At 53.9% G+C, this 22,529-nt stretch overlaps 1 protein-coding gene across 2 annotated transcripts in view; it reads right to left on the reverse strand.

Moving 5' to 3' along the window:
- Positions 1 to 22,529, reverse strand: part of POC1A (POC1 centriolar protein A) — a 75,300-nt gene that overhangs the window by 47,363 nt on the left and 5,408 nt on the right. For both annotated transcript variants that reach the window (XM_043587508.1, XM_043587509.1), the window contains 4 exons: positions 21,538 to 21,645; positions 20,489 to 20,604; positions 12,261 to 12,394; positions 1,534 to 1,602 (listed from right to left, as the gene is read on the reverse strand). In XM_043587508.1, coding sequence (XP_043443443.1) covers positions 1,534 to 1,602; positions 12,261 to 12,394; positions 20,489 to 20,604; positions 21,538 to 21,645 — 427 coding nt within the window. The remainder of the gene's footprint in view (positions 1 to 1,533; positions 1,603 to 12,260; positions 12,395 to 20,488; positions 20,605 to 21,537; positions 21,646 to 22,529) is intronic.

Here is a 22,529-nt window from a genome sequence, read left to right on the forward strand (position 1 = left end):
GCTGTTTGCCACTCCTAGAGAAGCCTACCGTTTATGGCTCCCTGAATCATGGCCATTAAGGTCTCTCATTCCTCCTGCCTACAAACAGAATTAGCACACACCCCCTTGTTCACAGGGCCATTTGTAACTGTGCTAGTCTTGAAAAATTCCCGGGAATAGAACAGTATTACGAATGTGAAGATTCAAATGTCTCTCCAAAAAGGCTCTCAGAGCAGACTTTAATAAAGCAGCCAGGGAGCTGATAGGAGTGGCTGCCTGAGGAGGGCCCAGAGTGGGCGGAAGCCCTACTTTCTACCAGGCTGCCTCTCGTACTATGTGACTTTCTTTTACCATGACTATTTCTAGTATGACTCTACTGCACTATTTTCTCTTGCTTAAGCAATGAGCCAGGCCTCCACACCCAGGGACAGCTCAGGGGTCCCCTTGGTCTTCCTCCTCCCTTGTCTGGTTAGCACAGAAACCAGTGCTGGTGGGGGGAGACACACACTGCCTCTTATCCAAGCCATGCTGAAAGAGCCTCCAACAACCCTCTGCTTTCTTGGCAGAAACTCGACCCGGATCGGTCCACGGGAATGGGGTTGGGGCTCATTGGAAGGCCAATGGGACTTTTCTGGCTGAGCAGAGCTGTGAGGCCCAGCATCAAGAGAATGAACATTCTGGGGGCACCTGGGTGGCTCAGTCGGTTAAGTGTCTGATTCTTGATTTCGTCTCAGGTTGTGTTCTCACGGTTCGTGAGTATGAGCCCCGCGTCAGGCTCTGTGCCACCAGCACAGAGCCTGCTTAGGATTCTCTCACTCTTTCTGCCCCTCTGCCGCTTGCACTCTCTCACTCTCTCAAACATAAGTAAACGTTAAAAAAAAAAAGAGACAGAGAACATTCTGGGCAGGAGGTACCTGGGCTGATGGGCAGAAAGCTTGGGCACACAGGGTGACAAAATGGGACAGGACCTCCTCACACGTGTCTTCTCCCTGCAGCCATACAGTCTGAAAATCTGATCCCTCAAAACTATTTGCAGAATAGGAGCAAAGAGGGCAGATGACAGAGGTGGGGGCTCCAGGGCAGCCTGATCTCTGTCATCTGCTGAGCCTCAGTTTCCTCATCATACAATGGAGGGACCAGAGGCCCTGTCCACTGGGCCGCCATGAGGATTAAATGAAATATGAAGCTTTTGCCACATTGCCCACATTGCCAGGCTATGTATGTATCCCCTAATTATCTCATCAGGAAAAAGAAGTTATTAAGAACCTTCATTTTAACTTTTTCATGGCAATGATAGCTCAGGATCCTTCCAACCCATGCTGGTTTGAGCAGTTAGGGTTTTAAGATGCTGCCACGGGGTCAGCACCCCTAGGAGACCTGCTTTAAGGAGACGAGCACCCTGGGTCTAAGTACCCCACCCCAAGTGCCAGCCTTCATGGTCGCTGAAAGACACCAAGGAAGCTAGTGAAACCTGGCCCATCCTCAAGATGCTCTGACCTCCTGTTCTCTTCTGATAAGTACCAGTCAGCATGTCTTAGACCAATCTTTACTTACTTGTTCATCAGAACCTCCAGAAGCAAAATACTCTCCCGTTCTTGAAAAAGCAACAGTGGTGGCTGGACCCTGTCAGAACAAACAAACAAGAAAAAACACCAAAGGTCACCGTAGATGTTAAATGCACAGGAAGAAAACCAGAAGCTCCCGAATGGGAGCAGCAGCGGGACAAAGGGCTAAGGGCCTCATTTAGCCCCTTGTCCTCCCTCACCTTTGGCAGAGACACCTGCAGAGCTCAGCCGTGAGTGTCACTGCTGAGGCCTCTGCTCCCCACCACCACTGACAGCACAAAGGCCAAGCCAGGGGGTCATAGGTGGGCAGAAAGCCCTGCTGGGTTGCCATCACTGTGCCCACTTCCCAAGGATAAGATGGAGGTCGGACAGGTACACTGACTTATCCCAGGCCCAGCACTGGCACCAGAACTTGGGTCCCCCTGGCCCAGGTCGTGCTCCTCCCCGACACCACCCTGCAGCTGACCAGAGAAGTGTGCAGCCCTGAGGAGGAGCCAATGAGCAGAAACGGGGTGCAGTCAGGGAGCCCAGGTGACACAAGAGGCCAGAATCAGGGTAGGAAGGACGCTGGGGAGGGGGTTATGAAAGGTGTCTGAACAGAGGAGCAACGAGATGTCTCCCTCTAATGTGCAAATCACTTTCTTTATGTTAGGACCTTTGGGGAAGAAGTACCAGCTCTGGCTTCCCAGGTGCTGAAGGTCCACATGACCATCGGAAGGGACACGCCAGGCCTGTGCCACGCAGTGCTTTGAGGGCCCATGAGTTTATCCGGGCTTGGAGCAGGGGCGCATAATCCTCTAGTAAAGAGGGAGGGCTCTTCCTCACATGCCTGAAATCTGCTGCAGAAAGATGCACGGAGCAAGAATCTGTTCACACACCACCGTGAACCATCTCTTCCTCCTGGCCAAACTTTCAGTGTGGTAGTACTTGGCATTCCCAAAGAAAAACCAGATAAAACAGATTCTCTCCTAACTGATGACAGCATGGCCACTATTACAAAGGCCACCTCAGTTCCTCCAGACCAGAGCAGGGAGCAGCAAGAGCCCCAACTGCCCAAATGAGATGCCTCCGGCCATGGGGCAGACATAGGAGGTGGAGCCATGGACAAGAGGAACACTGGGACACACCTCCACGATGCTGGAAAAGACAGAGAAGTTCTGGGCTAAAGAACGGATCTGAAGTCATGGAACGAGACCAGCTTCTGCCTGCCCAGAAGAGACAGGCAGGTGGAAAGATGCCCCTGGGTACGCTGGGCAGGAAGGAATATGTACCCCCACACTTCCCCATTGTATCCACGGCCCCTCCTCTCCAAGGTGCCCATAATGAAGGTGGTGAAGAAGAAAGTAAGTACAAGGCCAGCTAACACTAACTTGCACTTACCCACTTCACCTTCAGAGGATGGTTTGCACGCTTACCCTTCCTACAGGTGATGCGTCCCAGAGGAGAGACCAAGGCCCAAGAGGTCAGAGACAAAGCCTCCAGCCTGTGCCTCTCCCCACCTCCTCTCACAGATGGGTCTCCGAGGGCCTGGGGTTCAGGGCAGTCGGGAGTCCTATATGGCCATCCAATAGGACAAAGGAGATCCATTCTTATGATGGGGAATGTCAATTACGCCAGGGACTGTGAAATGCCAGGTGCAAGGCATCGTGAGCCACAAGTGCAGGGCCGAGTGCGGGAGGGAGCAGATCACGCATCACCCTAATACTCTTCCGGGTGAACAATCCCCAAGGGTTAACACAGTGGGGTGCGGGATGGAAATTTCAGGTGACTTTCACTTGATTCTTGGAAATCTTTGTTAATTCCTCATACTTCGAACTCTTAAACAGTGAGTATATGGTATTACTATGTTAATATAAAAACAAAACAACAAAGCTATTTTCATTTTGAGGAAAAACAAAAAAGGAAGAGAGAAAAGAGAAGGAAACCAGGACATGCAGTGTCAACAGAGACAGGCTCTTTGCCTGTCCAGAGCTCACTGAGGAATAGCGGGTTTCCAAGAAGTCAGAGCAACTAAGGAACCAAACAAATATTCATCAGCCAGTCTCCTTTCCTGTTGTCACTCAGCCACCAGATGCCAAGTTGCCGACAAGATTCTGGAGGCCAAGGGCGCCTGGGTGGCTCATTTAGTTAAGTGTCTGACTCTTGATTGTGGCTCAGGTCATGATCTCACGGTACGTGGGATCTAGCCCCATGTCAGGTTCTGTGCTGACACAGAGTGGAGCCTGTCTTTCACTTTTTCTCTCCCCTTCTCAAAATAAGTAAACTTAAAAAACTTGCTGGAGGACAAGCAGTGGCAGCACCACTGAAGAAGGCGGCCGGTAGCCTGTGGCGTGGTGGGGGACTGGGACCAGAAAGCAGAGGCTAGCGCTTTCCCCGGAGTCCAAATGCCAGGAAACTCTCTGGGGATGATGCCAGCAACATACAAGCAGTAAGGGGAATCTTGGGGGTGAGACCCACGGTCTTCCCCAGCAGTGCCCATTTACCCAGAGGATTACTCAGCTCCCACACCAGGTACCTTGGTGTTCCTGGAAAGAGCAACATTCCACAAACGCTCTTGCCTGTCTGTCTGTGGCCCACAAAAACAGCCCCGGGGAGCAGGTGGCCCTAGGCTCTGCTGTGGGACAAAACCAGCAGGGACTAGAACGCAGACCGAGCTTCTCCACCACTGACAAACATCATCCCAACCCTTTGGCACCCAGACAACCCCGGCCCCCACCAACCTCGCCAGGGCCCCTCCTCCTGCCCTCACTGGTGCTCCAGCCCCACCGGCCTGCTCAGGGGTCCTCACTTCGAGCTCCAGTCTTCTCTTGCTTCAGGATCTTTCTGTGACCTCTGGCATTGAGCTCTTAATTCAGTTATTTCTAATCTCTCTCCATTTTAAATAAACTCCTTTAAGGCTACACATTTGCCTCTGATTACCACCCTAGATACATCCTCAAAGTTTCCAATATGCAATATTCTCACTGGTGGCCACCTCCAAACATTTAGTTTCTACAGCGATTTACTCTTTAGCCCAGCAGTTACATTTTGGAGTGCATTGTAGCTTCCAAACCATGGGGGCTTGATGGGCGCTTTTGTCACAGACACTGATCCAATGTGATACACGTTGAGATCATTCTGCCTTCAAGGTGGCTTATTCTTTTTGGTTAATCAGTTACTCTCAATGCATTAGTTCACCAGCACAGGGCAGGAATGTTGCCAAATTGTTTCTTCTCCCAGGCAAGACCCAGGGGCCTCTCCAGAGACTCCTGAATATGACTCTGAACCCTCTGCTGAGACTTTAGCAGTGTGGTCTGAATGCCAGAGGTGTTTATCTGCCTGAGATCCTGGTTCCCTCTGGCTCCAGGCCATGTCTACAGGTAGGATGCCTCACAGGCTCAACCAGATCCTTCCCTCCCTTTCTGGATCTGGCCAGCTTTGGTGAGACCATTCATTCTGCTTGGTCGTCATGAGCACTGGATGTAGCCTGGCCTCCCACCCCACTCTCCCTCCTGATGCAGCTGCATGTGGCCCTCGAGGTTGGCTAGGCCCACACCCAGTCACTTCACCAAACGCCATCTTTGCCTTGACAACCTCCAAACCAAGAGCCCCGCACAGTCTGCTTTCTTCACTCTTGAACAGCAAGGTGTTAATCAAGAAACTTGAAAAAAAAAAAAAAAAGGCAAAACAAAGGAGCCCATGGTGTTTAGCTCCCATAGCTTCTGGGTGACTTTCCCTTTAGGGCCCCTATAGCTGGTCCAGACCCCTCTGCTCTCCTCACTCCCTTCCACCGGACTCCCTGAGGCCCCTGTGCACCTGAACTCTGACCACTGTGTCCACAACAGCTATGCTGGCAAAGACCCAGCCAGGTACCCCATCCACCACCACCTCACGAGGCTTTTGTAATGTTTTTCACTGGCTACCAGCCAACAAATAGTAATGTCACAACACATGCCTGGTGTCAGAAGTAACAGAAGAGTGACCATTAAACAAAGACATGGAGACCAAGGAGGCATAAGCGGCCTCTGGTGTGGGAGCCCTGGTCTCTGATTCCCCAGGCTGCTTCTTCCAGAAGCCCCACACCAGGGAGGCTCCTGCACTCATTCACCAGCATCTTGCTGTGGGCTGGCTCCTGTGTCTGAGTAGTGGCCCCGTGGACTAGGAGTGGCCTCTGGGAAGAGCTGGTGCCCAGAAATGCTGAGGCTCTCTCCTGACCTTGGCCAAGGACACTTCCTCCCAATCCTCAACCCTGAGCTGCTGGCAGGGGACAGAAGGCCAGGCAGGCCTCTTGGTTTACTCAGGTAGGAGTACATGAGCTGTTCTCCCTCGTGATGTCCCCTCACCTCTCCCAGGAGGTGCCCAACCATCCAAACCAGGTCTGAGCTTCCCAAGCATAAACCTAATTTTTCAAAATGAAATGACTACACAAGGGGCCACAGAGTGCCGGAAGAAACAAGGTGGCAGGGGGGGGGGGGGGGGGCGGGGGGAGCACGTTCAGAGAGCCTCCTTCCACCTGGAGCCACCTAGGGGCAGCCCATGCATCCCAGGCCACTCTGTCACACTGCCGCCTCTCCTCCTTGACCATGTGTACCCCTTTACTGCCACTTGCCCAGCCCCAGCCTAGGCTCTGGCATGACACAAGCTCCCAGGGACGTGGGTGGATCCCGTGCCCTGAGCCTGTGATTTCACAGTAAACAAGCCTAGGAGCACAGCCCCAGGTGCAGACAGCAGCGCCAGTTCTGGGTTCTAGGCCCTTAGTTGGATGGCTGCTCACCTGCACCATGAGCCAGCCGGGGTGCGTGGAACCACATGCTCAGTGATTCCCGTGCAGCTCAGTCACTCCACAGCAACATGAACGCCAACTGCATAGCCATAAACACCAGATTTAACTCCCACCCACGTCCCGCCCACCATCCTCTCCCAAATAGCTCTGGGGAGTTAAACCAAATGAGCATGGCTCAAGATTATGTTTCAGAAAATACAGAAAAATAAATCTGTATTTCTAGCACACTGCCCCCACACTTGCCACCCAGAGCTATGGGGGCCTCGCTCAGGGCACAAGGTTTCAAACAATAGCTGTACTTGCTGGGGAAGTCCTTCCTTCTTCTGCTCTTCCCTGCTGCAAGGTGAGGGGTGGGACAGGATGAAGAGGCCCCTGTGTGCCCTGACACCCCTAAGTCTATACTGGATTCAGCAAGAAGCAGGAGCTCCTTAAAGCATAAGAGACTCTTAAAAAATGAGAACAAACTGAGGGCTGATGGGGGGTGGGAGGGAGGGGAGGGTGGGTGGTGGGTATTGAAGAGGGCATCTTTTGGGATGAGCACTGGGAGTTGTATAGAAACCAATTTGACAATACATTTCATATATTTAAAAAATAAAAAAAAGAAGCAGGGGCTCCTTTTCCTCTTGCTTAAGTGTCAAAGCTGTGGCAGATTCCCAGGGCAAGACCTTCCAGAGCCCCAGAGAGGGCACTGGCACCTCTGCCAGGCCACTGCCAACAGATACCTGGCCTGTCCTCCAGGAATTGGGCCGTAGAATGTGGCCTGACAGGCGGGACTAATAATGGGTACTGCAAACAGACCTGTGGACCAAGGCACCAGCAGGCCACACCTACTCAGAGCAACTGGTGGGGACAAGTACATTCAGAGGAGTCACCACAGGGACAGATTTCAGGAGCTGTGTGACAAAAGAGAAACCAAAGCAAGAGGATGTTCTGGGGGAGATGAGGACAAGACTAAACAAAAAGCCAGATAAACCCTTGAAACACTCTGTGGGAGAGTGGGTGGAAGGAAAACAGGCACTCCCATCCCAGCGGGGGAGGGGCTGACGGCTATGGCCCTGTGCCCATAGAAAGGGGTGAAGCCATCAGAGTCCCCTACCATGGATTCATTTTCCTACTAAAGACTGACTGCCCATCCAGGGTGCCAGAACCATGCCCATAACAGAAACGTTCAATGGCCTTTTATTTATTTTTAAATCTTTATTACTCATTTTGAAAGAAAGAGAAAGTGTGTGTGAACAGGGGAGGGATAGAGACAGAGAATCCCAAGCAGGCTCCATGAAGTCACGGCAGAGCCTGACGCAGGGCTCGATCCCACGGACCATGAGATCATGACCTGAGCCAAATCGAGTTGGACACTTAACCGACTGAGCCACCCAAGCTTCCCATTCAACAGCCTTTTAAAGAGCTCTCACCTAGAGCAACAAAAGATCTTTTCCAAGAGCTGAAGTGGAAAGGGACCAACATCTGTGAGGATCTACTATGTCTGGTGCTGGGGAATGTAGACACACCCTCTCCTGTTATGAGGCAGATACAGGAGTTCTTACAAATGAGCAAAGTCTTAGCAAAGTCAAGATCTTGCCCAATGTCCCAGGGTAAGAGGCAACGCTGGAATGGCCTGACCTTGATGCCCAAGGCCTTTCCTCTCATCTGCAGCCTCCTGAAACCCAGACTTAACTGAACAAGATGTGACAGTACTCATGGCTTTTCCAAACCAGAAACAGGTGGGTACAAGCTATTTGTTCCTGGAAATACTGGGGTGTTTCCTTAAAAAGCTGGCACCATCACTGACCAGATAAGGCTGTATGAACCCTCCTCAACCGAATGCATCCTAGCACTTGGCCTCAAAAAAAGAAGCTGGCAAAGGTGACTGGTGCAGGCTCTTTACCAGCTCAAGCCACAGAGAGAGAAATTGCTCCTGCGTTCCCAGGGACAAAGGCAGAAGAAAGAGGGCAATGTACCACATTCAGGCTGGCAGCGCCCTCCCTGCTCTGTCCACTCTCCACTTGGGCAGATTAGGCTGGAGGTAGACGGCTACCCAACTGCTCAGCCCCAACCCCTGCTTTGGCAAAGGGGTCAGTGTCTGCTCAGGTTGCATTTGGTAACTTGCCACCCGCTGCCTCCTCATCACTGAGGCCCATCACAGCTGAAGCAGCAGAGCTATTGAGGGGCCGGGGCCCAAGGACTTGAGCTAGCAAAGGGCTTGCTCAGCTCTTAGTCCTGCCACCCAGCAGCCAAGCACTTGAAGAGACTCATGCGTGGAAGCCTCTGTAGAGCCACAAGGGCCACAGCTGCAGCCAAGGAACTATTCCCAGGGTACAGTCTGTGTGGCATCAAACACCCATGGGACAGGAGTCTCTCTGTCCCCAGCTACATCCCCTAAATGGCCCTTTGTAGCTCAGAGTCCCAAAGCCAGGACTTCAGAAGAAAAGCACCAGAATCCTCGAGGCCCACAATAAGCTTATAATTGACATCCACCTCTAACCTCACAAAGTGAGCCAGCCTCACATGGGCCAATGGGAGGTGTGACCAAGTGCATGCTAGAGAACCACCAAACTGCTGCTATGGTCAGACTCCCAGGTTGACAAGCTGCCCTCAAAGCAGTACAGAAGACCCAGGCTGCATTGGGTGATCCTGATCTTAGCTCTGGCACTTGGCAAGTGCCTCCGTCCTGGTGCCCCCATGCCTTTAAAAGACAACTAAATAGATGGGGCACCTGGGTGGCTCAGTCAGTTAAGCAGCCAACTTTGGCTCAGGTCGTGATCTCACAGTTCGTGGGTTCAAGACCTGTCGGGCTCTGTGCTGACAGCTCAGGGCCTGGAGCCTGCTTTGGATTCTGTGTATGCCTCCCGTCTCTGCCACTCCCCTGCTCTCACTCTGTCTCTCTCTCAAAAATAAACATTAAAACACAACTAAATGGCATATCAGACTTCCAGCCTCAACCCAGATAAGAAAGCGTCAGCCCAACAGCACTGCTTCCCCTGATCCTTCTTCTCCACGCTGTTGCTCCCTCAGTGCTCCCCCACAGGAGCTGGCTCAGGCCCTGCCCTCACGCAGGACACAGGCACTTCCCTGGCACATACCCAGAGCCCCCTCCCAGCTGAGGGCTGTCTCACCCCCAGCATTGGCTTCCTGTGGCTGGCTTCTCTCAGCTGGTGTGCCACCCCCTGCCCAGCTGGCCCTGCCTTTCTCACAGGTGTGGAACTGAAAGCAGGAGGGGGGTGTGCTCCAGTTGGCCGAAAAAACTCAATAGCCTTCCCTCCCACAGCTCTCTCCGGGCCACGCCCAGGGATGGTCACAAGGAGGTCCTCCAAGTCCAAACCAAAGTTTCACTTGGTTCCCTCCTGCTGAATCAGAATGAGGTCATGTAGCAGCAAGGCTGGGACACAGCAGCCACAAGGCCTGCTGGCCTCCTCCACAGATCAGTGATCTAAAGACAAGAGTGAAATCACAACTTGACATCTAAAAGCTGTGTGGGGGGGGTGCCTGGGTAGCTCAGTGGGTTAACTGTCCAACTTCGGCTCAGGTCATGAGCTCATGGTTTGTGAGTTTGAGCTCCATGTCAGGCTCTGTGCTGACTGCTCGGAGCCTAGAGCCTGCTTCGGATTCTGTGTCTCCCTGTCTCTCTCTCTGCCTCTCCTTCACTTGTGCTCTCTCTTTCTCTCTCTCAAAAATAAATAAACTTTAGGGGCGCCTGGGTGGCACAGTGGGTTAAGCGTCCGACTTCAGCCAGGTCACGATCTCGCGGTCCGTGAGTTCGCGGTCCGTGAGTTCGAGCCCCGCGTCAGGCTCTGGGCTGATGGCTCAGAGCCTGGAGCCTGTTTCCGATTCTGTGTCTCCCTCTCTCTCTGCCCCTCCCCCGTTCATGCTCTATCTCTCTCTGTCCCAAAAATAAGTAAACGTTGAAAAAAGAAATTTTTTTTAAATAAATAAATAAATAAATAAACTTTAAATAGATAAGTAAAATAAAAGTGGGTGTGTGAGGCAAGTGAGTACTCAGGGTCGAACCGTAGAGACATGGATACTTATCCCAGCTCTGCCACCCTAAGCTGCATGGGACCCCGACAATTCAAACCACTCTCTGGGCCTCAGTTGCCCCATCTGGAATAAAAGTACTTTCAAATCGGCCATCCTCATCTGTGGGATGGAATCCCTGGGCACTGAGGACCCAGTGGGGACCCCTGGGGCCGCTCAGTCACACACTTCAAGAAGTGGCTTGTGGCAGCTGGGCCTTATGGGGGCACTTAGCTACCTCCTGGAACAGAATGTGAATGCTCAAGTCACCAAACAGCCCAGGTGCAAATCTTTCTGGAAAGGTAGACCAGGGAATGGACTTCATGATCAGGGAGCCCAAGAGGACTATACATCTGCATGGGGCTATGTGAACCCAGATGTCCCTTGGCCTAGTTCCCACATTTCCAGGTTCAATGGCAGACAGGCAGCTGCGCCGTCTCACTTGGTCCCTGTTTCACTTCTCCAGAAGAAGGTCAATGGGTTTCCGTTATGTGCTTGATGCTGTGCCCAAACACAGGACAGGCACTTAGACACCACATTTCTAGGGTTATCAGGCTAAGAGGTGAGTCAGCTGTTTAAAGAACCTTTACACACACACACACACACACACACACACACTGAAAGCCCTGGATGATCACTTGGCACACATCTGTTTGCATGTTTCTGCATATTGCTTTCTTTCTGTGGGGAGCAGGAGAGACAGCACCATTCGGGTGGTTTTCAAATACCCTCTTTGGTTATAAGATCTCAAACTGGTTACACATGAATCTGAATAACTGACTTGCCAAAGAAATAACAAAGGTGGCTCTGTAACAAGAGCAGAGGTCACCCAGCCCCGGGGCCACATATTACACCTAGATGTGCCAGTTGCTGGGAGAATGAGACATGTCCTGCACTGCAGACATGTGACATGGAGGACAAGGGGTCACCATAGGCTGAGGGCAGCAGGAGCCTTCCAGGTCCCAAGGAAGCAGAAGACAAGGCCCATGCTCCCACGCCAAGCCACAGCCAATGGCCAATGGCCCCCATGTGCCTGACTCCGATGGCGCTGAATCCAGAGCCCTAGCTAGACACCACACCTTGCTCCCTGCCCAAGGTACACGGGCACCCCAGGGCCTCCCTCAGCCCTCAAGAGCCTGCCCCCCTGCTCACAGGTGGAGAAGGTGACAAACTGACAGCTCTGGTCTCTGCACCCCATGTCCAACTTGGGTGTGGCAACTATGTCCCAACAGGACACATTCTGTTCTGCCCAGCAGGAGACAGCTCAGCCATAATTGGGGGCTGGTGTGGGGGTGAGGGTGACAGAGTGACTCCCAGACCGGCTTCTAGGAGAGCAGCAGGCAGCCCACCTCACCATGGCCCCGTGCCTGGCCACTGCCCACTGAGAGAGTCCAGGGCACCAGCTGCATTGGCGAAGGTTGCTCAGAGAGGTCCCTTGATTCAATTTCAGGAATTCCCAAACAAACACACAGGAAGATGTCCATCCTAAGCACTCGTCTCTGAGAGATACCTGTTAGTTTCTATCTCCAAAGGCATCAACATCTGCAGAACCCTCAAGAGACTCCAATGGCAATTCAGGGCATGGGGTCCAGGGCTCTACTCAACCAAGGGATGCCTGAGGTCACTCAGGGGGCAGATTCCATGTAGCTCCCTGGGATAAATGTGCCAACCATGTCTGAATGGCTCCGTCCCACTTAGCTCCTGCACCCCCTTCTCAGCTGCGGTACCAGGCCCAGCACTTCTGCCGGAGCTCATGGGCCCCATGAGGGGCAAACCTGTTTCCGCCCTTCGCTCCACTGCCCAGACTGTGAGGGGACCACAGAAGCCATCCCCAATGGGCTCCAAGGGAAGGCCCACCTCAGATGAACCACAGCCCTGCATGTGCCTCAAGGCGGCACCTTCGCCTCCCTCTACACCACTCAGTGCCAGGCCGATGGCCTCACCTGATGCCCGTGGAGAGTATAGAGCAGCCGGCCCTCCATGAGGTCCAGGATCTTCAGGGTCGAGTCGCTGGAGGCCGTGAGCAGGTAGTTTCCGGATGGGTGGAAGGAGAGTGCATTCACCGCTGCGCTGTGCACTAGGGAAGGGACATCTGTCAGGCACTGGCTGGGAGGCCAGGGGATACAGCTGAAGCCCAGAGATGGGCAATCGGGACCAACCGAGGCTCGGCTCCAAGGAGCTATGGGGAGCCCCACAAGGCTTTCCCAGAAGTGCAGCACAGGAACAAGAGCAGACTCATCCAGAGCTGAGAACCAACAGCGGGAGATGCAGGGCAAGCGGGCGCACAAGCGACAAGGCCGGTGGGATCAGGTGATTCCCCCACCTCTCACAGCACACAGAGTGTCGAGCTGGGGCAGAATGGAGTGCTCAAACGTAATGCTCCGTCTGTCTTTCATACTGCTACTCAGGGGGAATGAGGTGGAAAAGAAATCCCCTGAAGTCCCAATACCATGCCCCTGCCCTACAAGAGTGTGGGGCAGGCAGGCAGACGGTAAGACATGCTCAGGAACTAGTCAGGCCTGGGTTCCAATCCTGGCCTCCCTGCTGGCCCACTTTATGACCTTGAGCAAGCACCCTGACACATCTAAGCCAGTTTGTTTCTCCTGCTGGATCATGGCACTCACATGTCAGGGGTGCCGTGGGGATAAGCCTGCCTATGGGGCCTCTGTACAGAGTGAGCCCTCAGATGTGCCTCTCGGCTGCCCCTGGTGTCACACGCAGTTTCTAGGTCCCAACACTCAAAAGCTCAATCCCATCCATGACTTTCTTTTACCCATTGGCCTGACCCAAACCCCACTATCCGTCCCGGTGTCCCTCACTCTGCAGGATCCAGCCAGCCCAGCCCTTGACAGCTCTCCAGGCTGACAGCTCTCCAAGTATTCCCCATGGGCCCAGGAGACCCTTGCCCACCTCTTCCCCTGACCTTGAAGCTCATTACTCAGTTACCTCCTCCGAGAAGCCTCCTGGCCTCCTGGGGGCCACCCCCTTGAACTGTCCTCCTGAAGCACCACGAGTCTCCAGTGGGTGTACTCCTCACAACAGTGTTTTACATTTATGTGTAACTATTTCATTCCGGGCTGGGTCCCCCATTAGACTGTGTGCTCTGTCAGGTAGGGGCTTGACTCAGTGTCAGGCACTGAGCGGGACTCAGAAAGCAGCGGGTGAGTGGGTGAGTTGGACCCAGGCAGGCCACATGGGGACAACAACGTGAGCACCAGCTACATCGCAGCTTCTAAAGCAGCTGCTGAAGACGACCCCGGTGCCTTCATACCCACTATTCAGGCCTGGGAGGGGACATCAGCGGGGATAAGATAACCGCGGCCTGCCAAATCAGAACAGCCACAAACAGAAAGGCAAATTCTAAAACCAACCCCTCATCCTGGCACTGTGAGGCTGCAAGAGCAATAAACACATCCACCGCAAAATGGCCTTCAGCAGAACCCACAGAGGAACATGGAGCCCCTCAGACACCAGCCCAGCTGATAAGCTCATATGCCTGGGGAATGTGGGTACATGTTCCCGAGCACACTTGGGGGAGACAGCCAGGGCTTTACATAACATGGCAATTTATGTCTGAACACTCTTTAAGCACCAGAACTCCAGGAGCCAGCCTGCAGAGGGGCTGATGATGTCTGGGGACGGGGAGGTCAGTGTCCTCAGTGCTTACTTAGATTTGGGGCATGGAGAACAAAAGAATACAGTCATAGATGACCCCAGCAGGAACTGAACAGGTGCAGAGTGTGACTTTCACCACCCACATGTAGAGGGGCACACACATGTGCAGAGGGATGTGGACAGAAGCTCCTGGTAGGGCCCTCCTATACAGTCTTATGGGTAGGACAGAAATAAGGCAATTTTTACTCTGCATACTTCCAGAATAATTTTTTAACCATCAGTATATAGTCACTGTGATTACACAACTGGGTGAATGATAAAAAGCAAATCCTTCCCGAGGTAACTGGGTGGCTCAGTCATTAAGCATCCGACTCTTGATTTCAGCTCAGGTTGTGATCTCACGGTTCATGGGTTCGAGTCCCACGTCAGGTCCCTCGCTGACAGTGCAGAGCCTGCTTGGGATTCTCTCCCTCTCTCTCTGCCCCTCCCCACTCACATGTGCTGTCTCTCTCAAATTAAATAAACTTAAAAAAAAAAAAAAACCTGTGTGTAGGGGGGGCACCTGAGTGGCTCAGTCAGTTAAGCATCTGACTTCAGCCCAGGTCATGATTTCACGGTTCGTGGTTTTGACCCCCACATCAGGCTCTGGGCTGACAGCTCAGAGCCTGGAACCTGCTTCAGATTCTGTGTCTCCCTCTCCCTCTCCCTCTCCCTCTCCCTCACTCTCACCCTCTCCCTGTCCCTCCCCCACATGTGTTCTCCCTCTCTCTCTCAAAAATAGATAAATAAACATCAAAAAACAAAACAAATCCTCTCTCCTCTCAATAGAGAGTCCTGTCCAGGGAGGCAGAGCCCAGGCCTAGCCTGGCATCGCCCTGGCAGCACTTCAGGCTGTAAGTCTACAGGCTAAGAGCTAGTGCCCTGCACTCCTGAGAGGCCAGCTATGCTCACCAGACTGCTGGCTCACATTGGTGGAGAAGTGAGGGACGAGGAGGGCCAAAACACTGGGAGATGCTCCCAGGGGAGCCCCGCCACCCTAAGCCCTCAGTCCCACAGCAGAACAGCTACCTATGCCCCATCTTCCCTCGGGCTTCAAATGCTACTCCTGGCATGTCTGCCTCCCTGAGCCTGGAGAAGGGCACTCTATTCTCGTTTCTGCAACCCTTGGCAGCCTGTACTGGAAAGAACGCCACCCCACCCCACCCCACCTGAGACAAAGCTGGCAGAGGAACAGCCAGGGTCAGGAGGGTGGATCGGGGGAGGGTGAGCTCAGGGAGCCCAGGGCTTCCCAGCACCACCAGGCTGGCGGGGTCAGGATGTGGATGCCATGCCAGGGCCTCCCACCTGGGCAAGTCCACCCCAGGGAAGGGAATCTCCTCCAGAGAAAGGGCACCAAAAGCTCTGCTCCAGTATAAATGGCAGGAATATCAAAGACCTCCTAGCTGGGGTGGAAACATCTGGAACCATTTACTCCAGAAAAGGGCTCAGACTGGGGGTGAGGATGTACCAGACGCCAGGACCTACTGCCTTTCCCTCCTTGTTCTCCTGCCTTGCCCACCAGCCCCACCAGCCTGGGGCAGCCTCTCTGGCTCTACAGAGGTGGGACAGCCATTCTAGGGAGGCCCTGTCCTAAGAATCATCCCTGCGTGACAGTCCCCCAGGTAGGCTCCCACCATAAAGTCCTGAGCAGTGACTGTGCAGGAATAATCCACTTTTCATCAAGCCCAAAACTTACAGGCCCTCTTCTTGCTTCCATGGCAGTTATCAGTGTTAACTGATGGCGGATTGCCATTTGGGCACAGCTGTGGGCTCCTGGCAAAAGAGAGACTCCAACTCAAGGTCAGAGGTACACCAACATCAAGGTTCTACAGGCCACCAGGAACCCAGAGAGGGTGGGATCGAGGCCACTGCAGACCCTGCCCTGGGAACTGGCCACAGCTTGCGGGCAGCACATGGCCTGAGGAGAGTCCCAGGTACCCACAAGCCACTCTGCCCACACAGCTCTGTTGTACAAGCCTTCGGCAAATCTGGCCTACTGCCCAGTGGGCTTCAAACTGACCGAGGAGCCCAGAGTAACCCCCAGGTACCCAAGTAGGAGGTACCTTCCTAAAGCAGGCCGCACCAGACCTAGTCCCACCCCACTCTCATCACAAAGGGCTCAGCTTAACTTCACCCGGGGTGACTTCTCATAATATGCAACTGGAACTACCCGTGACTTTGGGTTTGTGAGGGGCTATGGATTCATACAATGAAGTTGCTCTGATACTAGCAGGGAAGGATGTTCAAAACCCTCCTCTTTGTGACTGTCACATAAATGCTCACTTAGGAATGGTGGGAAAGAGCCAATGAGTTGGCCAGATCAGGTGGGACAGTGCACTGCCTCCTGACCAACTGTTTCAGTCTCAAAAACCAAGCAAAGGGTACAGGCCTGCCCCACCAGCTGCATAGCTGCCTTAAAATTCTCTGTGACTGTAGCTGGGGTGGGACAGAGGGGTGTGTTAATAACCAATGGAGGGGCTGCCTGGGTGGCTCAGTCGGTTAAGCAACCGACTTCGGCTCAGGTCATGATCTCACTGTTCGTGAGTTCAAGCCCTGCGTCGGGCTCTGTGCTGACAGCTCAGAGCCTGGAGCCTGCTTCAGATTCTGTGTCTCCCTCTCTCTCTGCCCTCTCCCATTCCTGCTCTCCTTCTCTCAAAAAAATTAATTAATTAAAAAAAAAAAAAAAGAACTGATGGACAGAGAACCTGGAACTCTGAGCTCTAATTGGAATTTCTGGAGAGGGCCAAGCCAAGGCTTCCCAGAGGCCTCAGGAAGTAAATGACTAGAATCAACACAGTGTAAGAATCCAGCAAGGGGTGGTGGACAGAACGTCAGACTCGGAGGCCTTGAACTGGGAGGCTCAGATTCCCAGCTTCCCAGCTGTGTGACCATGGGCAAGCCTCAAACTCCCCATCTGTGAAATGGGGAGCAGCCCCTGACATCCACCCAGGACCTGCACGTGCCTGTAAACCGCAAACCACATTACGGGTTCCGGATGGGGGCTGCTGCTCAGATGTTTAAACAGCCTTGATGTGGGCTCAGAGCATATGAAGCCTAACCCACCTCCGTGGGGACTGGTGCTCCCAGGGCTCTAACAGCCCCACTGTCTCCTTGCTGAATTGGGAAACCAGAACTGCTCCCCACAGTGACAGGCCAGAGCCAAGAAATTCCTTGCCCGAGAAAAATGGTGCCAGCTACCTGCTGTTGCCTAAAGCGACTCCCAACAACCTAACACGGGACAGGAAGTGTCCTCCATAAAGCACAACCATGCGGCAGCTGGACACGGGCAGGCTAGGATTGCTGACCACACACTGCAGTAGCATGAATCGAAGTGTCTCAGAAAAGCCCGACAGCCTCATGTGCCCAAAGCCCACTCAGGAGTGCCTGGTTCTCACCCAGAGTCCCCAAGTGTCACAGTGTCCCTAAGAACTCTCCTCTGGGTTTCCCAGGGATCGGAGACAGAAAGTAGCTCAGGTGTCTGCTGTCAAAGGGTCAGAAGTCCTTCTTGGGGAATCAGCCTCCAAACAGATGCCCCTGCACCTCCAAGGGTGGGGGAGCAGCTGCTACTAAGGGGCTAGGGAGAGTCTCTCAGGTAGAGGTTCAGCCATGGAGCTCTTAAGGGGAGCCACCAGCCAGGAGCAGACCTAGCCAAGTCACTCTGGCAGCACAGAGGGTGAGGGGCATGTCCCCCAAGCAATGTGCTCGGATCCACCTGGCTCTTCTTGAGCCCCAGAGGGTGAGTCTAGAGGTAGTGGGAAGAGTTTGCGGCACCGTGAATACCCACCATGTACCATGCACCACGCACTGGGCAGGAAGCTGAGGAAACCCAGTTGTTGATGGGGTACTCCAAGCCACCCGAGGTCTCTGATCTATATTGGGGTGGCTTAGGAATGAGACACTGAGTAGCTCTGTCACAGAGGAAATAAGAACAAAAACTCACTGAAATCTCTCTGCAGAGCCTATCAACCTCATGTGCCCCAGGTCCCCTCAGGACTTGGCTCCTGATGCTACCTGAGCCCTCCCACTACCTCCTCAGCCCTGCCAGTCACGGACTCCCACCCCCCACCCACTGCCAAGCCTGCTCCCTCAAAAACCCCAGGGACCTCTCTCCAGCACCTGCCACCCCCCTCAACTGCTCTGCATCACTCCACCTCCTGACCACCCTCTTTGGGAGACTCTGTCCTCCTCCGTACCCCTGGTTCTGCCCCCCTCAGCCCTCCCATGATGGGAGAGGGGGCTCCCACCCCTCACACTGACTGCTTTGTGGACCTTTCCTTTCATGGCTCCTCAATCACAGGGACCCAGGATATGGCCTGAGCCCTTCACAAGCCGCAGAAATGGCCCCCTACCCACAGCATCAACTTCTGACTCTACTCAATCTCCAAAACCCATCCCCTGGGCCTGACTCCTGCCCTACTTGGATGCTCAGCCCTCACCCAGACATACCGGCTTCCCACTCCCATAGGCTCTCAGCACTGCTGTCCTCTCAGACATACCTTCACTCTGCAAACCATGGGACAGTCCCACCACTGCCGCTGCATCTTTGGGACCATGATCCAGAGTACGGCATTCAAGGTCCTCCCCAATGGGTACTTGCTGGTGCATGCCACAAACACCAACCAGGCCCAGGCTCCTGATCCATCAGAGGTGAGGCTGGACCCTCCCAGGGTCACCTAGAGATCCTCTCCCTGCAGTGTCAAGACTTATATAGTACAAAATAATAAGTAATAATAAAAGTCTTATGTGGTACAAACCACATTTCCAGCACTCTATTATAATTCTCATGTGGACTCCCCCAACAGATCTTCACAAACCCCATAAGGTACTATCACTACCCCCTTTACAGATCGGAAACAGCCTATGCTCCTAACCTTCCCATCTCTCCTGACCCCACACTCAGAGGCACCTCTCTGCCCAGCACTCCTTTGCACCTGCCAAACTTCGCCTAGTCAACTTTGCACATGGGCCCAATCTCCAATCTAGGCCTGGCCGAGAAAAGAGAGAGGCCTCTAAGCCTGAAGGAGGGGAAGGAGAGGCGTGGTCTCCAAGGACGGGGTAGACCTCATATCTGCTCTGTTCTAGAAGCTCTGTCTGAAATGGCATCTGTGACAAACCCCAGGGCTCACTGTAGAGAAAGGAACCAGTTATGCAGCTGGCCCCTGCCACCTGGTGGTGGTGTAGAGTAGCGCAAGCGGTGACTGACGGCTCACCTTGCCCAGAGACCAGACCCCAGGACCAAGACTTGGCAACAACAGCATCATCATCAACATAGTGCTTGTTTTCTGTTTTGTGCCAGGCACTCTCTGAGTTCTTCATGTGGACCAACTCATTACCCTCCCAATGCCACCTGTGAGAGAAGCCCTATCACTGTCCCAGAGTGATCAGAGGAGTCAAGTGACCTGTCCAACGTCACACAACTAGGAATGCTGAGGCTGGCTGCAGAGCCCACCCTCCACCATGTGCTTCTTAAGACCAGGAGCCTCTCTCCCTTCTTAGGAGGTCTGTTTCCCTTGGTTACCTCAAGAAAGTGCTGTCCTCACAGTCTGAGAATCAGCTAGGAAGGGCTTAAAGCAGAGCTCTGAACCCCAAGCCCGACACCTTTGTCCAGATGCGTCCTTCCCGTCTTCAGGTGTGAATTCTCGAAGTGGCCCATGGACTTTAAACTCAGTCCCAAGTCAACAACCACAGTTTTTCAAACAACTCCAGCTCTGCCCCTCCCTGGTCTCGGCCCCAGGCCCCCAAGGTCCCCTCCATCTGCTCCTTGCACAGCCTCCAGTTCCTCCCGTGGCCCCTCACCAGCTTCCTTCCCTGGCTCCATCCCCACCACTGAGGTGATGCATGGCCATGCCCAGTCACACCTGCTCTCAAGACAGCTCCATACTCCAGTACCCTCAGCTCGCGCCTCCTAATCACACCCAAGTCTGCTCCTGCCCCGCCCCCCAGCTGGAGCCTGACGCCGGCCCACGTGGAATGCCTGCGGCTCTGCCTCCCAAGGGCTACAATTAGATCAGGGGACACAACTCCAGGGCTTGCGTCCTGGCCTCTAGCCTAAGTTGACCCTCCATATGGCTCATGGCTCCGTATCAGTGGAGGACATCATGAGGCCCAAAGTGGCCAAGGTCTCACACACACTGACCTCTTTTGACAGACCTGGCCCCCTCACCTGAGTTAGCCCTGGAGGCCAGTAGCACGGGCAGCCCCTGAGAAGTGGCGCTTGAGCAGAGCCCTGGCCGGAGACCCACTGAGAGCTCCTCATCCGGCCCTGCAGTACATATGAGACCCTGGCAGCTCGTGAGCAGGCACCAAAGGGCTTGGTGGATGCCAGGTAGTGCCATGATTCACCTCCTGGCCAACGTTAAAAAAACCGGCATAGCTACAACACGGACTACTCGCCCCTGGAGATCCCAGCAGGCCTGGGACTTCTCTCCACTGACCGGGGCCATCCTCAGGCCCATTTAAGCACCACAGCAATGAGCCCGACACCTGGCCCCACACAGTCCCGCTCGTGGACACTCACGCTGATAGTGCTGCAAGAGCCGGTGCGTCCGCACGTCCCACACCTTCACTGTGTTGTCCATGCCGGCAGCAGCAATGCACGTGCCGCTGGGGTGGAAGTCCACGTAGGTGACAAACCTGGAAAGACAGGGGCCACTGCAGGCTACAGGAGGGCTGCCCTGGCTCAGAACAGACCTGAAAACGTCCAGCACTTTCCCTCCCGTGCATACCTGCTCAGGCTGTCCCCTCAACCCAGAACACCTCCCTTCTGCCCTGTTTCTTTACCAGGTGGCCAAGGAATAGCAAGGAGAGGGTGAGAACAGTGGCTAGCAATAACCAGAAGTAGCCTCACCAGGGAGCAAATCCCAGCATCCACTTCTAAATACAAGTAGAGAAAGTGTCTTCAGCCCAAAGGTCAGCTGATGGCTCAGGGGTTTTCAGAGTTAGAGCTGGCGCCCTCATCAAAGCAGGAGGCAGGGCAGGCCCTGCCAGCTGAGGCCCAGTCCCAAAGGGCCAACAGGGCCCCAGGGCCGCTGGTTCACCTATCTCCAAGAGACAGGCCAAGGGCCCTCAATATACCGACACGTAACACCCAGAGTGGTATCGTGGCCAGCTCTCAGGAGGAGCCTGTCCTTGGGGCTCCCAGCCTAACTGAGGAGGCAGAAGCTGGGGTTCACTGAGGAGCCCAGAGCAGGTGAGTCCCTCTCCTGGTGATGTGGCACAAAACGAATAGCCTCCAAGAACTTACAAGAACCTGACAAGCTTTTTCCTTTATAAAACCATCACCATAGGTGACATACTAACATGATTTAGGAGGGTCCAGGCTCACCTGCTTTCAGACAGATGTGGCACAATTGGAGAACTGGAGAATGAAGGGAAAAAAGAGGCCCCAAGAATTATAGGCCTTGAAGTTAAACACTTCTGTTATCTGCGGGGATGGGAGTGAGGCTGAACCTCCCATTCACATAGGAAAAACTTCAGAGACAGCAGCAGAGACGTGGTTCCACACGAGGCCACTGGGGCCCCTCACGACTAGGTCCTGCAGGTGGTGGACAGGGTCTGGTGACTTACCCGCCATGCTCACAGTAAGAGTGGACACACTCCCGGCTGGTCTTGTCCCACAGCTTGACAGTCTTGTCATCACTGGCAGACACAATGAGCCGCCCATCGGGAGAGAACCTGAACCAGGCAGGGCACAAGTCACACCACTGTCATGGGTGCTGCACAACTATCCTCCACAGCCACCTCTCTGCACTGCCCACCCCCCGATCCCAGAACCAGCCAAAGCCACACACCCTGCTCTGACCCTGAGTGATCCCAGCCAAGTGGCTTTCCTTCTGTGAGATGGGTAAGAATGGCGCCCACCTTACGGGAAGCAGGGAGCAGCACTGCACGCGCAAGCCCCCAGCACTGCACGTGGCATACTACACCGTGTGGGGTGACCCCTAATGCTAGCAGCATGAAGGTGGTCCAAAGCCCACCATCAGCCCCGTTATCCTGTTCCCAGGCCCCCCGAATCTACATACTGCCCCCCGCCACACAAAAGGGAGAGCTGGCCTCCAGACCAGCCCCCTCAGAAGCCTGGATCCCCAACTGGCAGCTCAAGCAAAATCAACTTCCGAGAAGCAGACTCAGGTTCAAACCCTAGCTCTGCCATTAACCCCACCAGAAACCGCACTCTTCCGGGCCTCAGCATCCTCATCGGCATAATGGGAACGACACCATTTAGCCTGCAGGGCTGCCATGAAGAGTGAAGAGAAAACGTATAGAGGCAGCAGTGACATCATCCTGTTGTTGCTAGTGCTCATAAACAGCCCCTTCTGACTTGCTTTGGGCCTCATCAGCACAGTTGTCAGGGCAGCCAATCACGGCTGGCAAAGGACCCATGCACTTGTCACCTCTGAGCTTAAAGCTTCTCAATAATTTACAATGTAACAACGTCTTTGTTCCCACTTCACAGATGAGGAAGCGGAGACGCAGGAATAGAAAAGAGTAGTGAAAGTGTTTGCCCAAGGTCATGATACTGGCACCTGGCAGTGTCTCTGTACCTCTCAAGCTCCAGG

The sequence above is a fragment of the Prionailurus bengalensis genome, chromosome A2, assembly GCF_016509475.1.
Source record: "Prionailurus bengalensis isolate Pbe53 chromosome A2, Fcat_Pben_1.1_paternal_pri, whole genome shotgun sequence".
In the NCBI taxonomy this organism is placed as follows: Eukaryota; Metazoa; Chordata; class Mammalia; order Carnivora; family Felidae; genus Prionailurus; species Prionailurus bengalensis.